The following is a 15860-nucleotide window of genomic DNA, read 5'->3' as shown; positions in this document are numbered from 1 at the left end:
ATTCAAAAAGAGTCATGTACCAAAATGTTCACTGCAGCTCTATTTACAATAGCCCAGAGATGGAAACAACCTAAGTGCCCACCATCAGATGAATGGATAAAGAAGATGTGGCACATATATACAATGGAGTATTACTCAGTCATAAAAAGAAACGAAATTGAGCTATTTGTAATGAGGTGGATAGACCTAGAGTCTGTCATACAGAGTGAAGTAAGTCAGAAACAGAAAGACAAATACCATATGCTAACACATATATATGGAATTTAAGAAAAAGAAAAGTGTCATGAAGAACCTAAGGGTAAGACAGGAATAAAGACACAGACCTACTAGAGAATGGACTTGAGGATATTGGGAGGGGGAAGGGTGAGCTGTGACCAAGCGAGAGAGAGGCATGGACATATATACGCTAACAAACTTAAGGTAGATAGCTAGTGGGAAGCAGCCGCATAGCACAGGGAGATCAGCTCGCTCCTCTGTGACCGCCTGGAAGGTTGGGATAGGGAGGGTGGGAGGGAGGGAGACGCAAGAGGGAAGAGATATGGGAACATATGTATATGTATAACTGATTCACTTTGTTATAAAACAGAAACTAACACACCATTGTAAAGCAATTATACTCTAATAAAGATGTAAAAGAAAAAGGCAAAAGTATCACAATTTATGATTAGATTATTTATATCAATAGAATTTTAGACCTTCCAATATACGTTCATCTACATATCTCTAAAGATTATCATGATTCCCTGATATAAACATCCATGTCATTGTCTTTTTTTTCCCCCAACATCTTTATTGGAGTATAATTGCTCTACAACAGTGTGTTAGCTTCTGCTGTGTAACATAGTGAATCAGCCATACATATACACGTATCCCCATATCTCCTCCCTCTTGCGTCTCCCTCCCACCCTCCCTATCCCACCCCTCTAGGTGGTTACAAAGCACCGAGCTGATCCCCCTGTGCTATGCAGCTGCTTCCCACCAGTCATTCATTCTACATTTGGTAGTGTAGATATGTCCATGCCACTCTCTCACCTCGTCCCAGCCCACCCCTTCCCCTCTCCGTGTCCTCAAGTCCACTCTCCACATCTGTGTCTTTATTCCTGTTCTGCCCCTAGGTTCTTCAGAACCCTTTTTTTTTTTTTTTTTAGATTCCATATATATGGGTTAGAATATGGTATTTGGTTTTCTCTTAAGGAAAGTATACAACCTTACCTTTCTGGGTTTTTTCTGCAATGCTATGCTATTTGTTTGATATTACATAGTCTTCAGTAATGACGTAGTTTTGTGATATGATATATATCTTATAATCTTACCAATATTCCACAATGTAAAGAGCAGAAAAAAATAAATAAGAGCAATTTTTAAGAGAATAAAAGCCTTTGGCCTTCTAATGAATTTTTAAGTGGCACATTTTAAAGCAGAAAATAAATTAAGCTGGAAAAGAAAAACAGAAGTAGGCACAGAACTATTTTGAAAATCCAAAACTTGTATTATCTGAGCATATAAAATGGCTCAACAAGGCTACTTATTAAACAATTAACTCATTCTTTAAACTATAATGTGTTTTATTTGTAAACCAGTATCATTTTTATTTTAACATACACTTCCAAATATACCCTGGAGTCATTTTTGGAAAATAATTAGTCCTAAAAAACAAAAAAGGAGTAGGCTGTATTACTACTGCCCTAAGGTGGCTCTGTGATTTTATTAAAAATTAAATACTCTTTAGAGGCATTATTCAGTAAGATATTAAAAATATACTTTTTCCAAAATTATTTACAATGTATTTCCACATCACAGACTTACTGGACACTTGAATTTGCAGTGAAATATCTGTTAACCTTTCTTCCTTGATTAACCGTTGCTCTAACTGCGACATGCTGCATTAATTTTTAAGGCTTTTAAAGTGGAAATTACAATGCCTGCTGTGATAATTGTAATACTACCCTAACTGTGGCAATCACTTTAATGCTACTTCTTTGCTTATCATTAGCAATGCTAAGTGATAAAAATAATTATATCAAGAGTATTCTGGGAAATGACTGTTTAACAGATTTTAATATTCTGAAAAGCTCAATCTAGATAACTCTCAGTACCATGGATTAGGATACTGTCTGATGGCATGGACCCTTCTAAATTTCCTCTAATTAAGTAAAATCCCCAGATGGTTCTCAATCAATCAATCCCCCCAACCACTCTTCTCTCTAGCTACCTCCCTTATACCCAGGCTCATTGAACCAGCTGCCAAACCAGGCTGACAACAGAATAATCAAGGTAGAGCAATTTCCTGGGATCAAATCAATTCAGATTCAAGCCTGAAATGCTTAGAGCTGCTTTACCTTGGGGCAACTAGTCATCCAGTAAGTGTCAGATGGGTTAAAGTGAAAAGCACTCCACAATGAGTGCAAAGGGATCACTTCCTCCATCTTTTATATGTCCAAGAAATTCATACATAAAAACGAAAGCATCTTTTCCATGACAGCTCATCTGTCATGAAATAAGCATTTGTCACTCTTAAGTGCTGACAATTGATTTTATAAATATAATTGCCCTACATTTTGCTTTCTTTTGAAAGAAAGTCGACTTATCCAAATGACTATTCTTCTGGAACATTCAGATTTCTTGACAAGTGACAAATGACAAAGCAGAAGTGATAAACCAAGACTAAACATGGATAAAAATCAATCATGACTTTCCTGCTTATTACCTTAGAAACATCTGGGTTTAATTCAATGCAAAGATACAGTTGAGAATCAACATAGGAGCATAAAATCCATTTAAAGTAACTCATTATACAAGAGAAAAGATGATGTGAAATGCATACACAGATCAATGAAATGCTTTTTGTTGCTATCAAAGAGGCACAAAAGTCTTAAAGAGGTTTGAGATCTGATAATACCGTCAGCTAGATTATCAATGTCACTCACTTAACTTATAGAAGCTGCCAGAAAATGCTCCAGTAGTAACGGCTGCATTTTAAACGCTTCTTTCTAACCAATATTTAAGTTGAAATATACAAATAAATGAGATTTTAAAATAAATGCATTGGGGGAAAAGGCATGTGATATTAAGGAAGATTTTGTGATTCTCTTCCATTTGGATATTAGAGAATAATTTCAAATTAGGGAACTAAAAGCTATACTAGAGGAGGAGAGGGATCTATTTTAAGCGTAAACTCTGAAAAGCCACAGAATGTTAAAAGATTACAAAGGCTTTAAAAAGGTTTTAAAAACTAAGTTACCTTTTACCTTGAAATAGTCTAGACATAAAGACTCTTCTATCAAGAACATCTTGATAGGTTGTATGCACAGCATAGCATTCAAGTGTTTGTTCAAAGGACATATGAATGAATGGTTGGTCACAGCAAAAACCAGTCCTCAGGAATTTGGCTTTTATACCTGATTATTCTTGTCTGTCAGTTGATCAAGAGTTTCAGATTGTTTCTCCAGCGCTCGCTCTAACTTCTTATGCTTAAGCTTCCACTGCCTAATGGACTCCTGAGCTTTCAGCTTCAGCTCTTCTCTCTTCTCCTCTGCCACCTGTCTCAGGGCCTCCGACTGCTGGAACTCAAGGAGGTACTGCTCGGCCTGCTTGGTTGCATCCTCAGCATGCTGAGTCAGCTTTGAGATCTGGAGGTCAGCGCACTTATGTCTGGCATCACATGTCTCAAAGTGATTCTGGATCTCCTTCAGTTCATCCAACATCTCTAGTTGCTGTTTCTCCCTGTTCTCCAATTCACATGTCAAATTCTAGGAAGAAAGCATGTGAGATATCAGGAACACGTTCTTGTCAAAATTAGATGCATAACATATCATCAAACAAGAATCACTAACATCACTAAATTAGCAATCAATCTAGAAAATATGATCTTTTTCCATGTATTTTATGATCACATTAGTTGAGAATAATTTTTTATAAAAATATTTTCTTTTTTAGACTACTTCATTATCCAAAAAGGAAAAATATTTTTTTTTCCAATTGACTGTCACTAAAATAGAAGGTCTTGCTGATGAGAAAAACAATGTGCATTACTTTAGTAAGAACCTAGTGTTTTGTACAACTGAAGAAATGTCAATGTTTTAAAATTTGTCAGATATCAGAGCAATTATATGCAATCATACGTAATGCTTCACTTTTTGGCAGCACCTAAAATTTTGTTATAATAAAACTCTGTAACAAAAAATGAGCATTGATGATAGAAACATCAGTAATAGATAACACTGTATGTGAAAGTCCATTTAAAAGACTCTCAATGAAGTATTTATAGATAGGTTATTTCCAGCTAAATCAACATAATGTTGTAAGTTGATGAACTTACCTCGAGCTTATATAAATCACTGCAGGATAGATTTTTAAATAAACTTAAATTTATGTGGAATACATACCTAATCAAGAAAAGAACCTAACATTTTTTTTCTTTTTTTTTTTTTTTAAGAACCTAAACTCTTAAAAGCTAGCTTCCTCAAACCAAAAGCGGTCAATAATACATTTGGAACTTACACTTAATCATCATGATTCATACATATTTTTAATCTGAGAAGAATGGGCAAAGATGGATTGTTAACTTCAAAAGTGAGAGGACATTATATAACATTCTATACAAATAAAAGAATGAACATAATCATTAACATTAAGCCACTCTTGTAAAACTCTGGAAGGGAGTGACAAATTCAAATACAAGTGCTTCCAATGTATCCCATAAGCTGTCCCTCCTGAGCCTTAGTTTCCAAATACCTGTGGTTACAACGGTGACATGAAAATGTCATGTGTCCAAGTAAGACTAGGTTCAGAAGGCTAAGATGACGCTGCAAGCTGGACAAACAATAAATATCATCTACACTGTCCTGAAGCACCTACAGAGACTGGAAACATTTAAAAACCTCCTATGACTCTAACAGCAGAATGTTCAGTTCCAGATTCATCATCCCTGAACTGTGGCTCAAATAAAGTTAAATTTCTCTCATGATTAAAGTCATGGTGTGACATTATGGCAATAACATAAAAATAATGCCTCGAAAACAAGAGGTTTGCATTTGCTCAGTTTGCTAAATTCAGTGCAGCCTGGAAGAGATGAGTCACTCCTTTATCCACCCAAACAAAATAGTAAATTGAGAACTGTGCACTTGTTTGTGTGGAAAATTCTAAAATGAGATCAGAAAACCCTAGTGATGGTGGTTTACCCCTTTGCCCTTATCTAAAAGTTTTACCACATGCCAGAAATCAGCTTTATTAACAAGCAGTAGTCAAGTGGTTTCCAGATCAACAGAGAGACACCATTTTTTTCCCCACAACAAAGACTTGGGAGACTGGTTTCACTTGCTATGTGTTAGGCAGATAATTTACAGAAAGGTTAATACGATCTGGCTACAACACCAAAGAAGATAATAATCTAACTGTGGAGATATTCAGACTATCAGCTAAATTACAAGAGTGGATAGTACAAGGTGATGACGGACAGCTACTTGAACGGGTCTATATCTACAGCGTGGCTGGGGAGGGTCTCTCTTAGGAGGTGACATATGAGCTGAGATCTAAATGAGAAGGAGCTGGCAGTAATAACAACAACAACAACTACTACTACTACTAAAGTTTATTAAGCAGTTGTGCAAGGGATAGTGCAAATGCTTTATATGAATTACCTCATTCAATGCCACCACAAAACTAAAGTAAGGCAGTCTTACTATCTTGGTTTACTGAAAGGTAAGGAACACTTGGAACTTGCCCAAGTTCACATACCTAACAAGTGAGAGCACAGGATTCAGACCCAGATACTCTGACTCCAGAGCCCATGTTTTCAACTCTTTACTAAGCTTTCAGATTCCCAAAGGACCCTAACTCCATGCCTCTTAGGTCACCCACTCCCATAGTCTTATCCTAGGGTTTTTTTCAGAACTGTCACCTTTGAAGCAAAAGGTATGTCCAACCCCACCCCTCCCCATTATCTCCCCCTCAGGCCTCTGGCTTTATATACCAATCTTCCCAGTTCCCTTTTCTTCTCCTTTTCTTCTGATACATCTGTTCCTCATTGTCAAGAGGACGACCATTCCCTTGATATTCCTTTTGCTGATTTTAAATTCCAGGCTCTTTAACCTAATTTTCTTAATTTCACTTTAGCCACTCCCTTGCTCACATCTCAAACTCCCTTTAAAAACTGCTCATCTACTGAACTTGAACAGCAAAACCACCAACTCTGGAGGAACTACAAAAATCTCCTATTTCCTATATCAGGTTACTCAGTCCTCCAAGGAAAATCACACATGAGTATCAGGCGATGTGATGGGACACTGAAAGCCATCCTCAGTGCCCAGAAATTCTTCTGCAGGCCCCCACCCAGTCCACTGTACTATCTCTGAACCTAACAGCTTTTTACTCACTGTAGGATATAACATAGCTCCCCTGTGAGAAATAAAATTGAGGCTATTAGGCAGGACACCCCCCAAATTTCCTACATGTACCATCCTGAATCTTACCAATGGTTAGTCTCTCCTCCTCTCTAGGCTCTGAGGAAAAGGGATCTTTTAGAGAAACTAGCCTACCTTTGCTATTTCCTTCCACAACCATCAAGGGATTCACTATACCAGTTAAGTCCTCTCCTTCATGTACTGAACCTCTCTTTCCCTACTAGATCATTCTTCTCTACTTCTCCCATCTTAAAAAACACAGTAATTTTTTTAGAACTAAACAAACAAAAAAAACCTTTATCAATCTGACATGATCTTCTAACCAGTACCCTGTACTCTTCCCTTCCTGTTAAACTCCTGCAAAGAGCAATCCACACTTGATGCCCCACAATCTTATTTCCAATTCACCTCTCGATTCACTGGTACTGGTCCCGATACACAATTAAAATAACTCTCATCAAGATCCCCAAAGATAACCTACAGCCAAATACAATGGACTCTACAAATCTTTCCTAATATCCTTGTTGAATGTGGCACTGCCAATTACTTCTGCTCATTCCTAATCTCTCTTCTTCCCTGACTTTCATAATATACTCTTCACTAGTTTTCCTTTTTCTTCCTGTTTTTTCATAGTCTCCTTCCCTGGGTCTCTTCAAATATTTGGCTTTTAAATAGAGATAACTGTATAGGGTTCTAGTATTAATCATCATTCCATCTAGACAATGCCTTTGGTGGTAAGTATATAGATAAAAAGAGATATAAGTGATTCCTAATTCAGAGCCAGACTGATCTTCTCAACTCCAAACCTTTAAATATCTAATTACATAATGACTTTCTACACTTGGTAATCCCACAGGCATCTTAATTTCAGCACGTCAAAAAAGTGAATTTATTGGATGCCCAACTCCTAACAAAAAAAATAGTCTTTTTAAAATAGCAGTAAAGGCTCTCTGCTGAGGAAGGATAAAAATGGAGGTGGATTTGTGTATTTAAATACAGTGAGAAAGTTGGAAATAACTGCTGTAGGAAAAGAGAAAATCAACAAGAGATAAATGTTTAAAAGCTGACAAACATAAATGAGGTTACAGTTAGACAGTCTCAAATTTCTAATGGATCCAAGAGTATATAAAATTCTTCGAATTTCTCCAGCATTTCTTTTGAATCCAGAAATAAAATAAGTTCAGCATTATTTATCCTTCTGTAATTACAGAGCACAAGAATAGGCACAGGATTAATATATGCAAGCCCAGAGCTTAACAACATAATAGGAAGATCCTATTCAGTCACTCTTTTGACATTCTCTTTAATCCATCTTCCTCAAAAAACCAATCAGAATAATCTCATTGTAATAAACATTTCTCCCCCATAAATCAAAAGATTATGCTATAGAACCCTCATAACAATTCCTCCAATAAACACACACACTCATACATACATACACACACATCACACACATATACACAGAGAGAGCACATGAAGCATACAAACACATCATTAATGCATGGATAAATGCTTCAAGGTAGGCACGTATAGTAAATATTAGTATCCTCCTATGTACTACATGAAACGTTAAATGGAAGGCAATTTTCTTATTCATTCCATTATGATGATTTTCAATGCCAACATTACTGTCATACATTCCTGGAAGCACCTTCTACCCTGAAGAACTTTTTATATTTAAATTGTGTGAAATTATCTCAGCTACTAAAGCTGGTTAAATTTCATATTACTTAATTAAGCCCATTATTTATTTCTCACTATGTAAGTAACCATCAAAGATAAGAACAATCCAGAAACACACTTTTTACCAAGAATTCCTTCCAGTTGGAGGGGAGGAAAAAACTTTAGGATCCTAAAGGGAACCTTTTTAGTTTCTGTGGCTGGGCCTGAGAATTAAACTAACATAAGACAGATTAACAGGAGAAAAGAACATGAATTTTATTTAATACTTTTATGTATACATAGGAGCCTTCACAGAAAAAAGAAGATGCAAAGAAGTGGTTGGGACTGAGCGCTTATATACCTTTTTAACAAAGAATTTATGGAGAGATGACAAGACAAAGGAAAAGGGATTTAATAGTGGGAAAGTGACTAGGAAATATATGGGGGAATGAAAGATAAGGGTTATTTTAGGTTTGTTTGTACAGATCCATTTTGGCATCAACTCCCAGTCTTCAATGATGACAGTGTTCTTCTCTTCCTGGTACAGAGAGAGCACCTTCCTCATGGGAAATACTGACCTGCTTTTAGGTAGAAACAGGAGGTCAGAGAGCCCTTCCTGCATCTACTGGTTCTCAACTGCCCTTGGCTGAAAATACTCAATATGCCAAAGTGGCATATTTTCAGGTGGCATGTTCTGATTCCCTTCACAGTACATTACCAAAAGATTTATAAAAGCTCCAACTTACTAAAACTTCATACATTTGAACGGATTTCTTTTCTCTTTCCTTCTTCAGGTGGGAAAATATATTAATGGGTAGTTGTGTTGAGGGTCTCAGGTTTGGTGATAGCTAGAAGGGTTCACATAACTAGAAGCATATTGAAGCATATAGTTGTACTTATGGTAAGATTTATCAGAGTGAAAAAATACAAGGCAAAATCAGCAAAGGGTAAAGGACATGCAGTGAAGACCAGTGGAAACCAGCTGCAAGCTTCCAAGAGTCTTCTCCTTCCCAGCGGAAACACACAAGACATGCTCAATTCTTCCAGCAGTGAATTCTGACAACACGCGTGAAGTGTTGTCTACCAGGGAAGCTCATCAGAGACTCAGTGTCCATAGTTTTAATTAGGGGTTAGTCACTTAGGTACTGTCTGTCTAGTATGTAGCAAATTTCCAGACTCCCAGAAGGAAAGCAGGTGTTCAGCATAAACCACATTTTGTTTGTACAAAAGGTCCAGTCACAGTGAACTACCCTTATCATTTAGGAAAGGTTTCATATCAGTGTAGAGAAATGATTATCACTCAAGTTCCTAGATGCCAGACAAGGGCCTACCTTGCAAGCAGGTAGGCTGAGGAAATTTCCTCAGGAGGCTGAGGAAATCTGTCTCAGGCCTATTAAGTTAACTCTTCTCTTCCCAGTAGTAAAATGGCCAAAGAACAGAAAGGAAAAAAGATAATAATGCCCTAAATAAGTTCTTAATTAAAAAACAATTAACTATAAATAATACCTGTAAAACAATGCATTTAGAAGTTGATAGAAAAGAACCCTCTCCCTTTAAAATTGGTTGGCTTTGGCTGCCACTGGCTCCCTCTTTAATAGCTGCAGTGGTTGTACTCAAATTCTAAGAAAATTACAGATGACCTACTCATATGAATAAGGCATTAAAACACAAATAGAAAAAAAAAGAGAGATATTCTATTAAAAAAATAATGTAGATAGGACCCACCATAAATTCTAGCATTAACGGATCACACATCTAAGATCATAATTTTACTTATTTTGATTACAAGGGATATTTATCAAGTTGAAATTACAAAAGTGGAAAAATTGGATAAGGTAGGAGAATAATGGAGCAAGTATACAGAATAAAGAAATCAGCTCTGTCTAGCATACAAAAATCTTTCCACCCACCTTCTTCCCATTATCTCATATTCATGAAGAAGAATTGCTAAGCCTACATTCAAAACATTTTCCATGAGGAATTAATTAAGGGAGAAAAAGTGGACTATGGTGTAAGCGGCAACAATGATTATTTGTTCAACGATGTAACTAAAATACAACAAAATACAATTTCTCCTCTACTCTTAATTGACAGTCAACACACACAAAAGATTAGGCACCTTAGTGAACACTTAAAAGGAAAAACCTGAAAGAAGATGGGGCACATATATACAATGGAATATTACTCAGCCATAAAAAGAAACAAAATTGAGTTATCTGTAGTGAGATGGATGGACCTAGAGTCTGTCATACAGAGTGAAGTCAGAAAGAGAAAAACAAATACCATACGCTAACACATATATATGGAATCCAAAAAAAAAAAAAATAAGGTCATGAAGAACCTAGGGGCAGGATGGGAATAAAGACGCAGACCTACTAGAGAACAGACTTGAGGATACAGGGAGGGGGAAGGGTAAGCTGGGACAAAGTGAGAGAGTGGCATGGACATATATACACTACCAAATGTAAAACAGATAGCTAGTGGGAAGCTGCTGCATAGCACAGGGAGATCAGCTCGGGGCTTTGTGACCACCTAGAGGAGTGGGATAGGGAGGGTGGGAGGGAGGGAGACGCAAGAAGGAAGAGATGTGGGGATGTATGTATAGCTGATTCACTTTGTTATAAAGCAGAAACTAACACACCATTGTAAGGCAATTATACTCCAATAAAGGTATTAAAAAAATAAAATAAAATAAAAGTGAAAACCTGCCCCAAATAAGCCAGGGTACAGTGAATGGCATTTATTTTAAATAAACATTTCCATATACAGTATTATGTACTTCATGTGGAAACTTGTAATGGCAATGAGAAAACAGCTAGACTTAAAAGACTCAAAAGTAACACCTATAGGGAGACGGTGGCATACCACGGAAAGAGCATGGCTTAAGTTCAAATCCCTGCTCTGCCAGTCTATGACCTTAGAAGAACTGCTTACTATCTGTGAACCAAAGTAACAAGTGAATTTATAAAATGGGCTCAGTAACATTTACACCACAGAACAATGATGACCTACATGAGATCACTTAGATAAAACAGCTGGAAGAGTGACTGGCACATTTCAGGAACTCAACAATGATAGCTCGTTATAACTAACTAGAAACAATGTTAGAATTAAAGAAGCAATCCAATGCCTACATTTTAGAGATAAGGAAATGGAAGGCAGCAGAAGATAAAGTGATCAATCCAAGATAAGGGAGATAGTTTTCAGCCACAGGTCCCTAATATTCAAACCAATATTGATCCCACATCAGTATATTACTGACTTGGATACTAGCCAACCTTCTTAATAATTAAATAAGTTGCCATGCTCCTTCCTGAGACAGAAGGAAATCCTGAATAGGAATTATACAATTTCTGATGCATAGAAGTTTCTAGAACTTTTTCTGAAACAGAGAGAAAAACCACAGGATAAGGTTGACTTGGGTTAAAAAAAACCAGAAAAGTACTGTAAGAGAAATACTGATTGGGGCAAATATGACCAAGCAGGAGGGAAGCAATATCAAGGGTAACTACTAGAAACAGGATTTAAGTTTGTAAATTTAAGAGAAACTATTCTGATCAGCAAGACCTCATAAAGAAGGAGACAAAGTAAGGACACAATGGACAAACTAAAGTGTAAAGAAGAGAAAAGACCGGGTCACTGATGGAAAGGAGATGAGCATCCATGCCCAATGATAGCATGCGCAAGAGCCGCAGAGTGGCCGAGCCATCTGAGGCTGCCCATGAAGAGCAATAGCTCAAGAGGGCTAAAGAAGACTGGAAGATGAGTTGAGAAATCAGGTTGCGGGGATGCCAAAATCCAGTTTAAGCTTTCAACAGTTTTTAAGCAAGGGTGTAACATGATCAGACATGTGCTTGAGAAAGATTAATCACCAAAGGACATTATCCTAACATTAGGATAGTAAAATATTAGAGCAACATTAAAAATCATTGAAGATCATCCTTTTAAAGCAGGAAAGGACTTTGAGAACCAATTCTTCTCTCATCTAAGTTCAATTTCAGCAATCAAATTCGATGGAGCTGGTTTACAACAGACAAGAAGGAACAGTGGCATTTAAGAGGCAAGAAAAAAAAAAAAAACACTATTGACACTTGTCAGTCTTCCTAAAGAAAATACAGATATATTTCCCTTCAGTCCAATAAACACTTACTGCATTCAGCAACAACCAAGCTGCCAAGACACAAAGCTGAGTAAGACAGTATGGTTCTATGTTCTACTCCTCTGGAGAACCATACAGCCTAGTTGGGGAAACAGACATGTAAGTTATTTTGAATAAATGCGATAAATATGAGCAGTTCTTTCTTCTCTATTTCAAATTTTGCCTCTTCCCCATTTATGCTACCAAATATATACTTATGTTTTATTCTTCAATGTCTTTATCTGATTATGTAATGTTTTCTAACAATAATTATTTGTCCAAAGAAAAGAGCCCCGAACAACATTAGGGAGTGACAAAGGGAACAAAAAGAAGATAATTCAAAGTTGCTGCTGAAAGTAATAAACAGAGAGTGAGAAAGAGAGGGAAGGATGGGGAAGAGAGAGACAGAAACGGAGATAGAGAGACAATGAATGCTCATGCCAGCCAATCCCAGAACTCAAACCACCAACAGCACTAAGGCAAGAGTATGCCTAGCACTCCTGCCCTGTTTCCCTCTGATGCCTTCTTTCAAGATGGACATGCCCTTAACATTGGTGTTGGTAGGGGAAACGGGATTGAAAGGAGTATGGAGAAGAGGAAAAAGATTAACAAGAAAATCTGATCAATAAGACACCTTTCCCAAATATTCACAAATAAAGCCTTCTGTAAGAATTCAAATAATTTGATTCTGTAATGTTTGGAAAAAATACCAAAATAGGGGCAAGCCAAGTGGAAATACAATCATGTGTAAAGACTCTATTTACTAATGAAAAATACAATAGTTGTACCTATACATACACACTTTTTAGTGTGCTAAACACACGCACTGTAAAATTATGTGGTGTTTGTATTATACTCATTTTACCAAAAATAAAGAATATTTTAAAATTTTAATTATTATAGAGATTAAGAATTTTTACATCTTGGCATCAATGACAACTTCATTTTAAGCATAAAATATTTTGGTTTAAAAACACTTGGTTGGAAACACAACTCTTAATTATAATATTTACCATTTAAAAACACACAAACTACAATAGAATAATCTGTTTTACAATACAGTTCCTAGAAACCCAATAGAATAAAAGTAGTAACTGTTTGAATGTACCAAAGTGATACACTGAAACAAAAATGATGTTTAAAGCATAAAGCTCAGTTCATTACAAGGGAAAAAAAACAGTGACATTAAAGCTAATAAATAACAAGCCTCAAGTAGAATACCATTTGAAATAGAATTCAGTTAATCATCTTTAACACTATGTGAACAATGTATTTGTTCACTAATTCCAGCCCAAAATATGACTTCCTTAAAGCAGGGACAAGATGAAAATGTTGACTGAAGAAAACAGTAACATTATATGCAAAACGAGATGCAAAGAGCCCAGTGAGGAAGGTGATTAACTCAAGTAACAGGAAAAAATATTAGAATTTTATATTTTTTGTTTTTATTGAAATTAAACTCTTTTCCAGCATGTTGGAACATTGTGACCAGTTAATTGTATTCATAGATGATTTAGTTTCAACTAAAATGGACAGGAAGCTTTAAAAAAAAAAACTGTAAAGAAGGGCTTCCCTGGTGGCGCAGTGGTTGAGAGTCCGCCTGCCGATGCAGGGGACGCGGACTCGTGCCCTGGTCTGGGAAGATCCCACATGCCGTGGAGCGGCTGGGCCCGTGAGCCATGGCCGCTGAGCCTGTGCTCCACAACGGGAGAAGCCCATGTATGCAAAAAAAAAAAAAAAAAAAAAAAAAAAAAACTATAAAGAAACTACAGGTTGAATATAACATTACTAATGCATGGATATGTGTTTGTAAATGTGATATTAGGTCTAACATGAATTCAACCTGTGTTTGCTAAGTACCACCAGGTTAGGCTCAAAAGCTATGAAAAAGATAAGGCAAGGTCATGTTTCTCAACAGAAAGAAAAACCTGATTACTGCACTGTTGTGTATGACCCAATAGTAGTCAGCCTCTAGCCCCACTTCCTAATATACTCTCCTGTTCCATGGAGGCTACAAAACCAAATGCTCAGCACTCCCTAGAGCTAGGTTCCAGGGGCAAATCAGATGCAATGCAGAGAGATTTAGAGATTTAGAATGTGGAAGAGAGGCAGGGACCATATACTTGCTAATTTGGCTTTTTACTTCTTGCCAGCAAGGTCATAAAAGATAAAATTTATTCTGTTCTGTAGTGAATCTCTCCCTTTGTGCTATCCATCCTTTCTTGGAAGCCTAGGCAGGGCCACATCTGCCAACATTATAAACAACTATTGTATAAAATACCTAAAGCAGTTCTATTTCCCATACTAAACCCTAACTGATATTATAAAGTTTTGCCTTTACTGAGTAAATAAAAGAACTAACAGATTTAATAGGATTTCACCAGAAATTCTCAGATTCTCAATTAAGCCATGCCCCAATCACCTCTACTGGGAAATTAACTTGACATATTCTTACATGTCTTGATGAACTCATTCATTTCAGCATAATTCAGGTGTTTTATGAACAGATACCGAGAGGACAACTAATCAATTTTCCACAGTAGGAAGAACTAAGGCAAGTCTCTTTTAATAAAAGAACTCAAATCAATCAAAACAAGTGTGGTAGCACCGAAATATACCTACATGCAGTTAAAATAGGCCACCACTCATTGGGATCATACTATTTAAAACTTTTTTTTTAAGTCATGATTGGTTAAAATCTATGAGTCAATTATTTTTAACTCAAGCAAAACACGTATTAATAATCTTTAAAAACTGCTTCAAACCCTTAATGAGTGAGGGATCAGCCACATAAAACATCAGGGGCCATTATGGTAACCATGTCACAAATATTCTTCCTTTAAAAACATTAACCTTCTGCCTTTTCTATCATACTAATTTTGACCACATATACTATTATCATTTTCTTTTCCCCCAATGAAGCAGAGACACACAAAGGATATTACTTCCAAATAATAGGTTCCTCAGTCTTTCTCAGTGATTAAAAATAATTATTTCTCCACAAGTCCTATGAGAACATATCTGCTTCATACAATTACAGTTTCCTTGTACTTTTTAATGAAACATGATACTAAGCTTAAGCAAAGTACACAAAGTAATGTTCAATTAATTAAATACATTCATCTCTTTGTGAAGAAATAAAATATTAACTTCTCCTTCATTAGCAGTGATGTTCACTACACGGAACATTTTAAATACACATTTCTTCAGAGCGTTTAACTTAAAACACGGGGGGACATATAATTATCATCTAAGGCCCCAGCAACACACTAGGGGAATTCTGACCCTGGCACACATATCTCAAAGTACATTTGCGTTTTCTTAATTTTTCTCATACTCTGTAGACTGATAAATTTAACTCTGCAACTCTGATGTTTAAAGTAGGCACTCTGGGAAAAGAAAATTTGAATATAGATAGGATAAAACTGTTCTAAGCAACTGCTTTAAGCAGACTGGTATTTGGGACAACCCTTGTTGGAGGTGGAACAACCTGTGGTTACACACTTGCTATGAAATGCAACAGCCCAAAGCAGGTATCAGAGAAAGATGTTCACCTGTGACTTTCCAGTGTTGATGTGGCAGCTTAGAGGATGAAGATAAATTATGTAGTTCAACTAAAGAAGTATTATTCCTAATTATATGACATATCATGAAGAGGA

At 36.4% G+C, this 15860-nt stretch overlaps 1 protein-coding gene across 8 annotated transcripts in view; it reads right to left on the bottom strand.

Moving 5' to 3' along the window:
• The window catches only part of CEP128 (centrosomal protein 128), a 417494-nt gene that overhangs the window by 295065 nt on the left and 106569 nt on the right, over positions 1-15860 (bottom strand). For all 8 annotated transcript variants that reach the window (XM_079912854.1, XM_079912856.1, XM_079912858.1 and 5 more), the window contains one exon: positions 3399-3749. In XM_079912854.1, coding sequence (XP_079768980.1) covers positions 3399-3749 — 351 coding nt within the window. The remainder of the gene's footprint in view (positions 1-3398; positions 3750-15860) is intronic.

The sequence above is a fragment of the Stenella coeruleoalba genome, assembly GCF_951394435.1.
Source record: "Stenella coeruleoalba genome assembly, chromosome: 2".
Taxonomy (NCBI): domain Eukaryota; kingdom Metazoa; phylum Chordata; class Mammalia; order Artiodactyla; family Delphinidae; genus Stenella; species Stenella coeruleoalba.
This window is presented reverse-complemented; position numbering and strand designations above follow the sequence as displayed.